Source organism: Oncorhynchus tshawytscha, linkage group LG01 (assembly GCF_018296145.1).
Source record: "Oncorhynchus tshawytscha isolate Ot180627B linkage group LG01, Otsh_v2.0, whole genome shotgun sequence".
Lineage (NCBI taxonomy): Eukaryota > Metazoa > Chordata > Actinopteri > Salmoniformes > Salmonidae > Oncorhynchus > Oncorhynchus tshawytscha.
The window spans coordinates 45,211,434-45,225,019 of NC_056429.1; the positions used below are offsets into that span (position 1 = coordinate 45,211,434).

Below are 13,586 nucleotides of genomic sequence, written 5' to 3' on the forward strand. Positions count from 1 at the left end.
GGGGTGCCACATGGTTCAATTCTAGGGCCGACTCTCTTCTCTGTATACATCAATGATGTCGGACTTGCTGCTGGTGATTCTTTGGTCCATCTCTACACAGACGACACCATTCTGTCTACCTTTGGCCCCTCTTTGGACACTGTGTTAACTAACCTCCAGACGAGCTTCAATGCCATACAACTCTCCTTCCGTGGCCTCCAACCGCTCTTAAATGCAAGTTAAACCAAATGCATGCTTTTCAACCGATCGCTGCCCCCACAGCATCACTACTCTGGACGGTTCTGACTTAGAATATGTGGACAACTACAAATACCTATGTGTCTGGTTAGACTGTAAACTCTCCTTCCAGACTCACATTAAACATCTCAAATCCCAAATTAAATCTAGAATCGGCTTCCTATTTCGCAACAAAGCATCCTTCACTCATGCTGCCAAACACACCCTCGTAAAACTGACCATCCTACCGATCCTCAACTTCGGCGATGTCATTTACAAAATAGCCTCCAACACTCTACTCAACAAATTGGATGCAGTCTATCAGATAAATAGAGAAAAATAACTAATGTAATATTTAAAGAAAAATGAAGGTTGTAGTACACATAACTTGTTGGATAAAACAACACGTGATTCTCCAGATAATTTTCATTAAATAACTGACTTAGATGGACATTGATCTGTAAAGGGCTAAATGGCAGTGGGGCAGGTTAACCTAACCTACGGGTGTATGTGGCCACCTCAGAACTAGTGATAACCAACTCAACAGGCTTTATTATGAGCACATACTGATCTCAACTTATGAAACATTAGTTAATTATATATTTTGTTACGATTGTTTTTGTCGATAGAGCACTTCTTTAAAAGGTGGACTGGGACTGTTGTTCCTCACATCACACTGGCCATGAGAGCAGTAGTACTTGCACTGACTCTAGCCCTTGTGGGTAAGTACAGTTTTTCTGTCTTATTCTAGTGCAGATATTATAACTAACTTCATGTAAATATAACTAAGTTATGTAAATATTGAAATGTACAATTCTGTATCTATGACATTTTTTGAAAAACATTCAGTAACATATTGTGACAATAATTTTTGTTTTATCTTGTAGCGAGTCAATCTGTTAACTTTGGTAAGTACATATTATTTTTATGGATTTTTACTTATGTTTATTAGGTAGTTTCACTTCTGCATTTTTTTCTAGTTGAATAAATTAAGTAAAACCAGTTCTCAGATCACAAGATCATCAAATATGTTTTGATTGTTATTACAGCCCCTGATTTTGCTGCCAGTAAGACCTATGTGTACAAGTATGAGGCACTGCTCCTGGGTGGTCTGCCTGAGGAGGGTCTGGCTAGAGCTGGAGTAAAAGTAATCAGCAAAGTTCATATCAGTGCAGTTGCAGAGAATACCTACTTGCTGAAGGTATTTATTATACATGAAGTTCCCACACAAACAATATCCTAATGTGATGTCCATTACATTGACTAATACATCAATTGATATCTTCTTGTAGCTTGTGAACCCTGAGATCTTTGAGTACAGTGGTGTGTGGCCCAACGATCCTTTCGTCCCAGCTGCAAAACTCACTTCAGCCCTGGCTGCTCAGTTCTCGATTCCCATCAAGTTTGAGTATGCCAAGGGTGTTGTGGGTAAGGTATTTGCCCCCACTGCTGTCTCTGAAACAGTGCTGAATGTCCATAGAGGTATCCTGAACATTCTTCAGCTCAACATCAAGAAGACACAAAACGTCTATGAGTTGCAGGAGGTAAAACTTGTATATGTTCATATATAGATGCAAAACATGTTTCAGTAAGCAATGTTTGAGTTCCTCACTCATGCTCTCTTTTGTGTTAGGCTGGAGCTCAGGGAGTGTGCAAGACCCACTATGTGATCAGGGAAGATGCCAAGGCAGAGCGCATCCATTTGACCAAGAGCAAAGATCTCAATAACTGCCAGCAGAGAATCATGAAGGACTTTGGTCTGGCTTACACAGAGAAGTGTGTAGAGTGCCGGCAGGTATGAGCATAAGTATCTATTTTGGGGGTTGGAAAAACATAACCAGAAACACTTCACATGACAATACAACTCTGTGTTTTGTCTAAACAGAGAGGGGAGGCCCTGATGGGAGCTGCCACTTACAACTACCTCATGAAGCCCGCTGACAATGGTGCTCTGATCTTGGAGGCCACTGTTACTGAGCTCCATCAGTTCACACCATTCAATGAGATGTCAGGAGCTGCCCAAATGGAAGCAAAGTATGTTGACTGATTTGTGGTATAAAAGGAAAACATTTTCATTTTATTAAGCTTATAGGTTTAACAGTTTCCCATGAACTACCTTTCACAGACAAATGTTGACTTTCGTTGAGATCAAGAAGGCTCCAATTATTGTCCCTGATGATAACTATGTTCAACGTGGATCCATCCGGTATGAGTTTGCCACTGAGATTCTCCAGATGCCCATTCAGCTCCTTAAGATCAGCAACGCACGTGCTCAGGTACAGTGACTCAATGACTCTATCTATTATTTGATACATAAGCCTGACAATATGTAAAGCCACAGATAACAAAGGTTTAATACAAACACCTCATTATAATTGTTTAGGCTGTGAAGATCCTGAATCATCTGGTCACATACAACACGGCACAGGTCCATGAAGATGCTCCTCTTAAGTATCTGCAGTTTATTCAGCTCCTGCGCATGGCAAGCTCTGAGACTATTAATGCCATCTGGGCTGAGTTCAAGGCCAAACCAGCTTACAGGTAATTTTTTTTCTTGCTCAATTGCTCAAACAAAGACACAATGACAGAAAACCTTTTTTTTTCAGACACTGGATCCTGGATGCTGTCCCCTCCATCGGAAGATCAGTGGCTGTGAGATTCATCAAGGAGAAGTTTTTGGCTGGTGACATCACTATTTTTGAGGCTGCCCAGGCTCTGGTTGCCGCTGTGCATATGGTGGCTGCTGATCTGGAGACTGTCAAGCTTGTTGAAGTAAGTAAACCTTTAAATGATGTTTAAGCATTCTTATAGATTTCCTCATTAAGATGACTAAAAATTGTAGCATGAGGTGGTCTAGTGGTTAACACCACTACCGTCAACACCTTTTCACACCCTCTAAAGCCCTAGCCCCACCCATCTCTTTAAGGATTCACATGTGAGACCATGAGCTAAACAGAGTGAGTAAGATAGTGTAGTAAACAACCAAAGATTTCAAGACTAAAAGTGGTGAAAGTAGTAGCCTAAAATAGGGAAAACTCCAGTTAAAAATGCACTTTATCTAGTCCTTGGCCTATATCCTAATCTGACTTTGAAAGTGTCCAGATAAAAATATTTTATAATTATTTTATAATTATACATTATGTTTACCCAGACACTTGTCCAAAACTGATGGGTCATGTGAAATAAATTATATAACCACCCCCAACCACTTGTAGCTAAGTGGATGGTTACTATTGTCTGGACATGTACACATGTTCATGTAATACAATCGATGGCCGTAATCAGCAATTACAAGTGGCTTTCTGAGATACAAATAATATTACTACAAAGATCATACACGTGCCGTTAGCTAGCAAGCCAGCAAGCTAACATTTGCTAGCTAGCTAACAGTACGCTTGAACTTGCAATGAAAATGACTTTCTGATTAAATTTGAAACTTGTAATATCTGAGAATGTAGCTACACTCTTACCAGCATACATGGATGAACACTTCATGGCAGTGTGTCTTTTCTGTTTGTTTTGTAGCAAGCTACAGCTTGTTGGGCCCGTTGTTGTGTCAAGTCACTTCGGTTCACACTGACTGTGTGAAAGAAAGTAGTCCATCACAACTTTTTCCCACTAATCTTTGTCGATAGCACCTAATAAATTCTGGGCAACAATGTTGTTGAGCGCAGTAGCAACACATTTGCAGATCTCCATGGCTAGCATTATATCTTTCAAAAAAGCCACTGTAGCAAGGATTATTGACATATACCGAGCAGCTCATGTTATAGACAGAAGCGTGCTACATAGCAGATCAACACAAACTCATCTCTCGGCATGTCCAGCCCATTCATTAGCCCATTCATTATCTCAGCCAATCATGGCTAGCGGGAAGGTATTTTTCCATGGCTAAACCAACTAGGCTCCTAATTTAACAATTGTATTCATATTTACAGATGGCATACAAGTTTGTTATGAAGGCACATGACAGTTCACATGTTCCAGTAGGCATTTCTGAAAGAATAAACTGCAAATGCATCTCCTGTGAAGTAGTGATGTGCGACATATGCCTAGCTTTTTGAAGCTGGTTACATATGTGCTCGCAACCGTCCAGTTGCGAATCCTGGACCCACTTTACTCCTTCTACACTGTCCTATCTCTTCAATATTTTGTAAGAAATTATATAAAGATGACTCAAAACAATACCTTTTTCACCACCAGAGCCTGGCTTTCAACCACAAGATTCAGACACACCCAGTTCTACGTGAGATCGCCATGCTTGGTTATGGTACCATGGTTTCCAAATACTGTGTTCAATATCCCAACTGCCCCGCTGAACTTGTGAAGGTAAACTGGATGTATTTTCCTATAATCATTTACATTTGCGTCACTTAACAGATAGATGCTCTTACGATAGATAGGTGAGATAGCAACATATCACAATCGTATCAAGTATTTTTTCCCTCAAAAAAGATTTATCAGCAAAGTCAGTGCTATTGAGATACTCTTCAAAGAGGTAGATGTCATCTCATGTATATGATGATCTACTGATTGAGGTTATTCAAACATATCTACTGTACATGTCTTCCCACAGCCCATCCACGAACTTGCTGTTCAGGCTGTTGCTAATAGCAAATTTGAGGAACTCTCCATGGTTCTTAAAGCTCTGGGTAATGCTGGCCATCCTGCTAGCATTAAACCAATCACAAAGCTCCTGCCCGTGTTTGGAACTGCAGCTGCTGCTCTGCCCCTGAGAGTCCAGGCTGATGCAGTCTTGGCCCTGAGGAACATTGCTAAGAGGGAGCCTAGAATGGTGAGTACAGTCCCTCCATTAAATTTCAAATGACAACATCATCATTCTCATTGGCGAAGTCCATTCAAATCTCTGCATTATTGTTGTGAAATAGGTCCAGGAAGTTGCTGTGCAGTTGTTCATGGACAAGGCTCTCCACCCAGAGCTCCGCATGCTTGCCTGCATTGTTCTGTTTGAGACAAAGCCCCCAATGGGCCTGGTGATTATTTTAGCTAGCATTCTGAAAACAGAGAAAAATCTGCAGGTGGCTAGCTTCACCTACTCTCACATGAAGTCCCTGACCAGGTGCACCGCCCCTGACTTTGCCTCAGTGTAAGAGCACTCTTTCACCTTTACATGTCATTACATCTCTCTCAATATCTATGGAATCAGATTTAATAACATAGTTGCTATTCCTTCATTTTAGTGCTGCTGCCTGCAATGTTGCTGTCAAGATGCTCAGCACCAAATTTAGAAGATTGAGCTGCCACTTCAGTCAAGCCATCCACCTGGATGCCTATTCCAGTAAGGTCCTCCTCTTATCTTCCTTGGCTTGCAACGACTGGCCCATTAGCATCATTCACTAAACATCAACAAAGTCAATCATTAAACAGTCATTTTTCCCCATTTTAAAGATTCCCTGAGGATTGGTGCTGCTGCCAGTGCTTTCTTCATCAACGATGCTGCCACCCTTTTCCCCAGAACTGTCGTGGCCAAAGCTCGCACCTACTTTGCTGGAGCAGCTGCTGATGTTCTTGAGGTAAAGGCGTTTTTTCAAAGTTCCTTGAAATGATAATGATTGAGAACATTTAAAACACTTTTTAACTGTCCAAGCTTAATGTTTTCCCCTTAGGTTGGAGTGAGAACTGAGGGAATCCAGGAGGCTCTTCTGAAATTACCCCCAGCTCCTGAAAATGCTGACAGGATCACCAAGATGAGGCGTGTCATTAAGGCTGTAAGTATCAACGATCACTACGTTACACATTTATCTTAAATTGCTTCAATCCCCGTGGATTTTTAAAATTAAATTGATCAATCAGGTTTGCTTTACTCATCTATCCACAGCTGTCTGACTGGAGGTCCCTAGACACAAGAAAGCCCCTAGCCTCCATATATGTGAAGTTCTTTGGACAGGAAATTGCCTTTGCCAACATCGACAAGTCCATCATCGATCAGGCACTTCAGGTACAACAGATGATATAACTTAATAGTCTCCAAAAGTATTCATAAAACATTCACAGTTGAGGGACAAAACAGCTAAACCTAATAATATCCCACAGCTTGCCAACAGTCCTTCTGCACACGCTTTGGGAAAAAATGCCTTGAAGGCACTGTTGGCTGGAGCAACTTTCCAGTATGTTAAGCCCCTGCTGGCTGCAGAGGTGCGCCGCATCTTCCCCACCGCTGTTGGTTTACCCATGGAGCTCAGTTACTACACCGCTGCTGTCGCTAAAGCATACGTCAAAGGTAACTATATCATAATAGTTCTTGCTTAGTATTTAGTAGTTCTTCTTCTAGTAGTTCTAGATCTCTGATCTCCCATATGAATGTGCTTTTATCTTTATGTTCATAGTCCGTGCCACTCTGACACCTGCTCTGCCTGAAACCTTCCATGCTGCCCAGCTATTGAAAACAAACATTGAGCTACACGCCGAAGTTAGACCAAGGTAGGTATAAGACCAATATTTTCTGATGACATCATTAATACCACAAATCTTGGTAAATTTAACAAATGTCTCCTCTTCCTGTAGCATTGTCATGCATACATTTGCTGTGATGGGAGTGAACACTGCATTCATCCAGGCTGCTATTATGGCAAGAGCTAAGGTCCGCACAATTGTCCCTGCAAAATTTGCAGCACAGCTTGACATCGCTAATGGCAACTTCAAGTTTGAAGCGCTCCCTGTTTCCCCTCCTGAGCATATTGCTGTCGCACAGTAAGGGCAATCTTTTTCTTGGTCAGAAAAGAGGATGTAATAGCTGTTTACATTAAGTTCATATTTTTTTAACACGGCTGCCACACTACAGATTTCTTGAGATCTATGTTCCTTCAAACAGCATTGAGACCTTTGCTGTGGCAAGAAATGTGGAGGATGTCCCAGCCGAGAGAATAACTCCCTTGATTCCTGCCCAAGGAGTAGCAAGAAGCGCACAGCAGTCCAGGGATAAGTTCACATCTATGATTGCAGCCTCTGCTGCCTCTTTTGCTGGAAGTTTGGTGAGTTTGTATGAAATACTTGTTCAAAACTAAATCCCCATAAGCATTGCAAATCAGAAATTATTAACCACAGACCCCAGATATTTGATACATTTTGTGAATTTATATCATTTTTTCAGTCAAGATCTTCTGAGATCATCTCTTCTGATTTGCCATCCAACTTCAAGCCCATCATTAAGGCAATTGTAGTCAATCTTGAGGAGACAATCTGTGTCGAAAGGCTTGGAGTCAAAGCATGCTTTGAATTTGCCTCAGAGAGTGCTGCCTTCATCAGAAACACTCTTTTCTACAACATGATTGGAAAGCATTCAGTCCTTATTTCTGTGAAACCATGTAAGCATTCATTTGGTAATAAGCCAAGTTCAGCATATACATGCAACAATTTGTTTAGCTATTTATAATGCATTCCATTTTTAGCAGCATCTGAACCCGCCATTGAGAGGCTGGAGTTTGAAGTGCAAGTTGGACCCAAGGCTGCAGAAAAGATTATCAAAGTCATCACCATGAACGAAGAGGAGGAAGCTCCCGAGGGAAAAACTGTACTGTTGAAGCTCAAGAAAATTCTGGTGCCTGATCTGAAGAACGGCACCAGAGATTCCTCTAGTTCCAGCAGCTCTAGTTCTAGTAGTTCCCGCCCTAGATCCAAGAAATCAGAGAGCAGCAGCTCTTCCAGCTCCTCCAGCTCCCGCATCTCCGAGGTAAGGCTACTGTTTCTCACAAAACTCTTTGAGTCAGATATTTATGGAGTTGACAAACAAGGCGCAGACCTGTTGCAAACATACATAGATGTTAAAAATGTGAAGAGAATTTATTGAATGTAATTGGTATTTTTACCCAAATAGCCTGACGGCCCCGACCAGCCTTACGACCGCAAATTCAAAAAGAATCACAAGGTACAATATTTTTGGAATTTTCATCTACGGTATGGTTGACAAATATAAATGTTTGTATAAAAGTTTTTCCGTAAATACCCTGGGTTTTGCTGTTTGTTTGCAGTACTCTCAAGCCACCTCCAATGTCATCTCCAGAAGCAAGAGCAGTGCCTCTAGCTTCCATGCCATCTACAAGCAGGTGACACTTCACCATCATAACTTGAGTCCAGATTATCATCTCTTTCATTGTGTGCCATTGGGAGAGAGCGCAGAGTTGAATTCAGATTTAAAATGTGTTTCTCTTCTCAGGACAAATTCCTTGGCAATAAACTTGACCCTAAGGTGATCATCCTCTTCCGTTTAGTGAGAGCTGACAATAAGATAGAGGGATACCAGGTTACTGCTTACTTGAACAAAGCTACTTTCAGACTGCAGATCATTATGGCTGCCCTTGATGAGAACGACAACTGGAAACTGTGTGCTGATGGTGTTCTGCTCAGCAAACACAAAGTCACTGTAAGATCAAATATCTTGTAAATGGTGCTACAATATAAGTTTTCTGATCGTTTTTTTAATGTTTAGGTTGTACCATGGGTAGCAATAACATCTAAGGTATACTAAAAAAATGTACACTTTATTTTGTTCTCCTAATTAGGCCAAGATTGCTTGGGGTGCAGAGTGCAAGGATTATAACACCTTCATCACTGCTGAGACTGGTCTTGTTGGTCCAAGCCCTGCAGTTCGTCTGAGGTTGTCTTGGGACAGACTCCCCAAGGTTCCCAAGGCTGTTTGGCGCTATGTTAGGATGTATGGTTACTCATTTGTTATTTACTAGTGATGGCTGAATAATGATACAGAACAAATCAAGAACAACTTCTGATTTGTGTAACCTTTTCTCTTCTAGCGTGTCTGAATTCATCCCTGGGTACATCCCATATTACCTGGCTGACTTGGTTCCAATGCAAAAAGACAAAAATAGTGAGAAACAGATTCAATGCACTGTGGTTGCAACATCTGAAAGGACCCTGGATGTCATTCTGAAAACACCCAAGGTGAGGAACATTGTTTTTCCCACAATAGCATTTTCCGCTGTTTTATTTCTCCAGACTTCTCTTCTTGGTTGACTGTTTCTGATGAGGATGTGTGTATCTAAATCACAGATGACACTGTATAAACTGGGTGTGAACCTCCCCTGTTCTCTGCCCATTGAGTCTATGACTGATCTTTCTCCCTTTGATGACAACATTGTTAACAAAATCCACTACTTGTTTTCTGAAGTCAACGCAGGTAAGCAGAAACAATAAAAAACACACAAAAAAAACAATGTCACAGTACAACGTTAAAAAAGGCAAGGAAGGTATAAATTAACACTGTTGTTTTCCAGTTAAATGTAGCATGGTCAGAGACACATTGACAACATTTAACAACAGGAAGTACAAGATCAAGATGCCTCTCTCCTGCTACCAAGTTTTGGCTCAGGATTGCACCATAGAGCTCAAATTCATGGTTCTGCTGAAGAAGGATCACACATCTGAACAAAACCACATCAATGTGAAAATCTCTGACATGTGAGTATTGTTTTTGAAAACAATTGCTTTTGACACAAATATATTTCTTAGTTCCATCAATAACAATGTATGAAATATTATCTTTGACACTTCCAGTGATGTTGACCTGTACCCTGAGGACAATGATGTGATAGTGAAGGTCAATGGAATGGAAATTTCCAAAGACAACCTCCCATACATTGACCCCTCAGGTTTCTCATGCTCCTTCAACCTTATTTATCAACATCACAATAACTAGAATAATCTAATGTACTGCAGTAATAAGATAAAAGAAAATGGCCTCATCCATAAACTACAACATTGTTTATTTTCTTGCCTAAGGTTCTATCAAGATCAAACAAAAGGGTGAAGGTGTGTCTCTCTATGCCCCAAGCCATGGTCTCCAAGAAGTCTACTTTGATAAGTACTCATGGAAGGTGATTGGAATCTTATGTCATGATATCAATAATACTGTATCATTAAATGTATGAATAGCGCATTACTTGTTTAAAGGGTACTAATACATAAGCTACAGTTGTTCTAAGTTGTTGTGTGATTTTGGCACTCAGATTAAAGTTGTGGACTGGATGAAGGGACAGACCTGTGGACTCTGTGGAAAGGCTGATGGCGAAGACAGACAGGAGTACCGTACACCCAGTGGCCGCCTGACCAAGAGCTCAGTCAGCTTTGCCCATTCCTGGGTGCTTCCTTCTGATAGCTGCCGTGATGCGTCTGGTAAGTCTTAGCCTAACGCTTATGCTGCATTACAAATGTCAGTTCATTTAGTTAACATATTATTACTGTACCTCTCTATGTCAGAATGTCTCATGAAGCTCGAGTCTGTGAAGCTGGAGAAGCAGGTGATGGTTGATGACAGGGAGTCCAAATGCTACTCTGTTGAGCCTGTGCTGCGCTGTCTGCCTGGATGCCTCCCAGTGAGGACCACCCCCATCACCATCGGTTTCCACTGCCTGCCTGTCGGTGAGTCTATAATGGACAACTGTTTTACTGACGACACCATACTGTTCTGATGTATCCAATAAATACTGATCTGCAGTTCCTAATTTCTTACTTTCTTTCCTATTACAGATTCCAACCTAAACCGCTCTGAAGGTCTGAGCAGCATCTATGAGAAGAGTGTGGACCTGATGGAGAAGGCAGAAGCCCATGTGGCCTGTCGCTGCTCTGAGCAGTGCATGTAGTGCTGTGGTGGAGCAGACACTGTAATTTTTATATCAGAAAATATGTAATTTCACATCACTGAGATGAAACCTACAACATTATTGACCACTCAAATTGTAATAAATCCAACTGTGCATTCAAAGATGGTCTCTGATACATTTTTCATTTGCAAAAAGAGCCCTCTAATAAGATACATTTAATGGCCATCACTTTTCATGGTGAATTATGAAATTAAAAAAACGATTTAAAAAAAATATGTCAGTGCCAAAAACACCTTCAGCTTGACAGAGGAGTTATATTGTAAACACATCCAACTTGCTATGACTGTTCAGTATACCATTTCCATTGCACTGCATCTACAACAAATACAATAGCTTAGACCAATATTGTTTTGTTGTCATCACAATCAATTGAAGGGAAAGACAGTTTGTCAATTTCATAAATCAATGTAAAGACCTATATCTCTTTTCACATTTGGTGTTGATGTATCAGCAACATTTCACTGAATGTACATTCTAAAATGATATCCAATATTTAAGGAAAAAACTATGTTGACTATGAAAACAAATACATTACGTTGTCTGACATTCACATGTAAAAAACCGACTTTAACAAAAGGTAATACAATAAAAATACTTTTGAAAAGAAATCTATACAAATGACATCTACGAACAAAAATATTACCTTTAAAACCACACTAATTTGTCCCTATGTCACTCAGCAGTCAAAATATTATGGCTCTATCAAAACAGTCAGGGGCCTTGTCCGTCCTAAAGACACTTGGCCTTGCCCCCATGGCAATCCAACTCGATGGATTCTCCATTCACCGAGCGGACAGGACATTGGATTCAGGAAAATTGACAGGAGGAGGTGTATGCCTCTTCATCAACAGTAAATAGTGTCCTGACTCTAGCGCAATGGAAGTCTCTACCCATTGCTCACCCGTCTTGGAATACTTGATGGACAAATGCCAAACATTCTACCCCCGAGAGAGGTTTCAGCTGTTATCGTGATTGCTTTATATGTTCAATCTCAGGATAAGAAAAACAGGCAGGAAACCATGCCCCTGGAGGCTGCTTTCCTTGTTAGTTCCTAGTCATTAAGTTCCTAGTCACTAAGACACATAATCCCCAACTTCCATCAACACAACTCCTACGCCACAAGGGGGGATAAAGACCAATGCTACTCTAGCCACAAGCAAGCATACAAGGCCTTTCCTCATCACCCTTTTGGCAAATCAGATCATGACTCTATACTTCTGCTTCCTGTCTACAAGCAAAAGCTCAAAGAGGAAGTACCCATGATGCGCTGCATTGAGAAATGGTCCTCTGAATCGGAGGCTATGCTACAGGACAGCTTTGCTAGTGCTGACTAGAATATAGCCTTGATGAGCTAAGCCAATAGCATTGATGAGCTAACCACCTCCATTACCGGCTTCAATAGGAAATGCATCGACGACGTTGTCCCCACAGTAAAGGTTTGCTGCTTCCCCAATCAAAAGCCTTGGATTCAGATGGTTTGCTATGAGACTCGAATTTGAGCTCAGGTGCGTCCTGTTTCCATTGATCATACTTAAGATGTTTCTACAACTTGATTGGAGTCCACCTGTGGTAAATTCAATTGATTGGACATGATTTGAAAAGGCACATACCTGTCTATATAAGGTCCCACAGTTGACAGTGTATGTCAAAGCAAAAAACAAGACATGAGGTTGAAGGAATTATCAGTAGAGCTCTGAGACACGATTATGTCAAAGCACAGATCTGGGGAAGGGTACCAAAACATTTCTTCAGTATTGAAGGTACCCAAGAACACAGTGGCCTCCATCATTCTTAAATTGAAGAAGTTTGGAACCACCAAGATTCGAGCAATCGGAGGAGGGGGGCCTTACTCAGGGATGTGACCAAGAACCCGATGGTCACTCTGACATAGCTCCAGAGTTCCTCTGTGGAGATAGGAGAACCTTCCAGAAGGACAACCATCTCTGCAGCACTCCACCAATCAGGCCTTCATGGTAGAGTGGCCAGACGGAAGTTCTCCTCATTATAAGGCACTCGGAGTTTGCCAAAAGGCACCTGAAGGACTCTCAGACCATGAGAACAAGATTATCGTGTCTGATGAAACCAACATTGAACTCTTTGGCCTGAATGGCAAGTGTCACATCTGGAGGAAACCTGGCACCATCCCTACGGGGAAGCATGGTGCTGGAAGCATCAAGCTTTGGGGATGTTTTTAAGCAGTAGGGAATGGGAGACTAGTAAGGGTTGAGGGAAAGATGAACAGAGCAAAGTACAGAGAGATCCTTGGTGAAAATCTGCTCCAGTGCACTCAGGACCTCAGACTGGGGTTGAAGGTTCACCTTCCAACAGGACATCAACCCTAAGCACACAGCCAAGACAACGCAGCAGTGGCTTCGGGACAAGTCTCTTAATGTCCTTGAGTGAACCAGCCAGAGCCCAGACTTGAACCCAATAAAACATCTCTGGAGAAACTTGAAAATAGCTGTGCAGCCAACCTGACAGAGCTTGAGAGGATCTGCAGAGAAGAATGGGAGAATCTCCCCAAATACAGGTGTACCAAGCATATAGCCATAAAAACTGTATGAACATCAACCATCAGACCGGACCTGAAACTGCCTATTGAGCATAGCTTGTTTGAGTTGTAGACTCCATGTGACTTTAAAAATGTAAAGATTGTAAAGGACTTGGGTTGATGCATATGGACAGCAGGAGCTTACTTCCTAAACTAGATTACATCAAGATATGGGCTATGCAGAC

General features: G+C 41.4%; 1 protein-coding gene across 1 annotated transcript; it reads left to right on the plus strand.

Annotated features, from left to right (window-relative positions):
- Positions 1-898: 898 nt before the first annotated feature.
- On the plus strand, positions 899-10,923 carry LOC112260520 (vitellogenin-like). Its single transcript, XM_042321833.1, has 34 exons — positions 899-938; positions 1,104-1,124; positions 1,266-1,417; positions 1,509-1,760; positions 1,850-2,011; positions 2,102-2,250; positions 2,342-2,492; positions 2,600-2,757; positions 2,823-2,988; positions 4,420-4,545; positions 4,793-5,011; positions 5,106-5,323; positions 5,418-5,515; positions 5,626-5,750; positions 5,844-5,945; positions 6,056-6,175; positions 6,271-6,457; positions 6,564-6,657; positions 6,742-6,927; positions 7,049-7,196; positions 7,328-7,541; positions 7,629-7,906; positions 8,051-8,101; positions 8,205-8,279; positions 8,390-8,596; positions 8,736-8,887; positions 8,985-9,132; positions 9,241-9,367; positions 9,465-9,648; positions 9,745-9,839; positions 9,970-10,064; positions 10,197-10,362; positions 10,447-10,608; positions 10,717-10,923. Exons 1-34 carry the CDS (start codon positions 899-901, stop codon positions 10,827-10,829), a joined length of 4,941 nt encoding a protein of 1,646 aa, XP_042177767.1. The 3' UTR covers positions 10,830-10,923.
- The last annotated feature ends 2,663 nt before the right edge of the window (positions 10,924-13,586 follow it).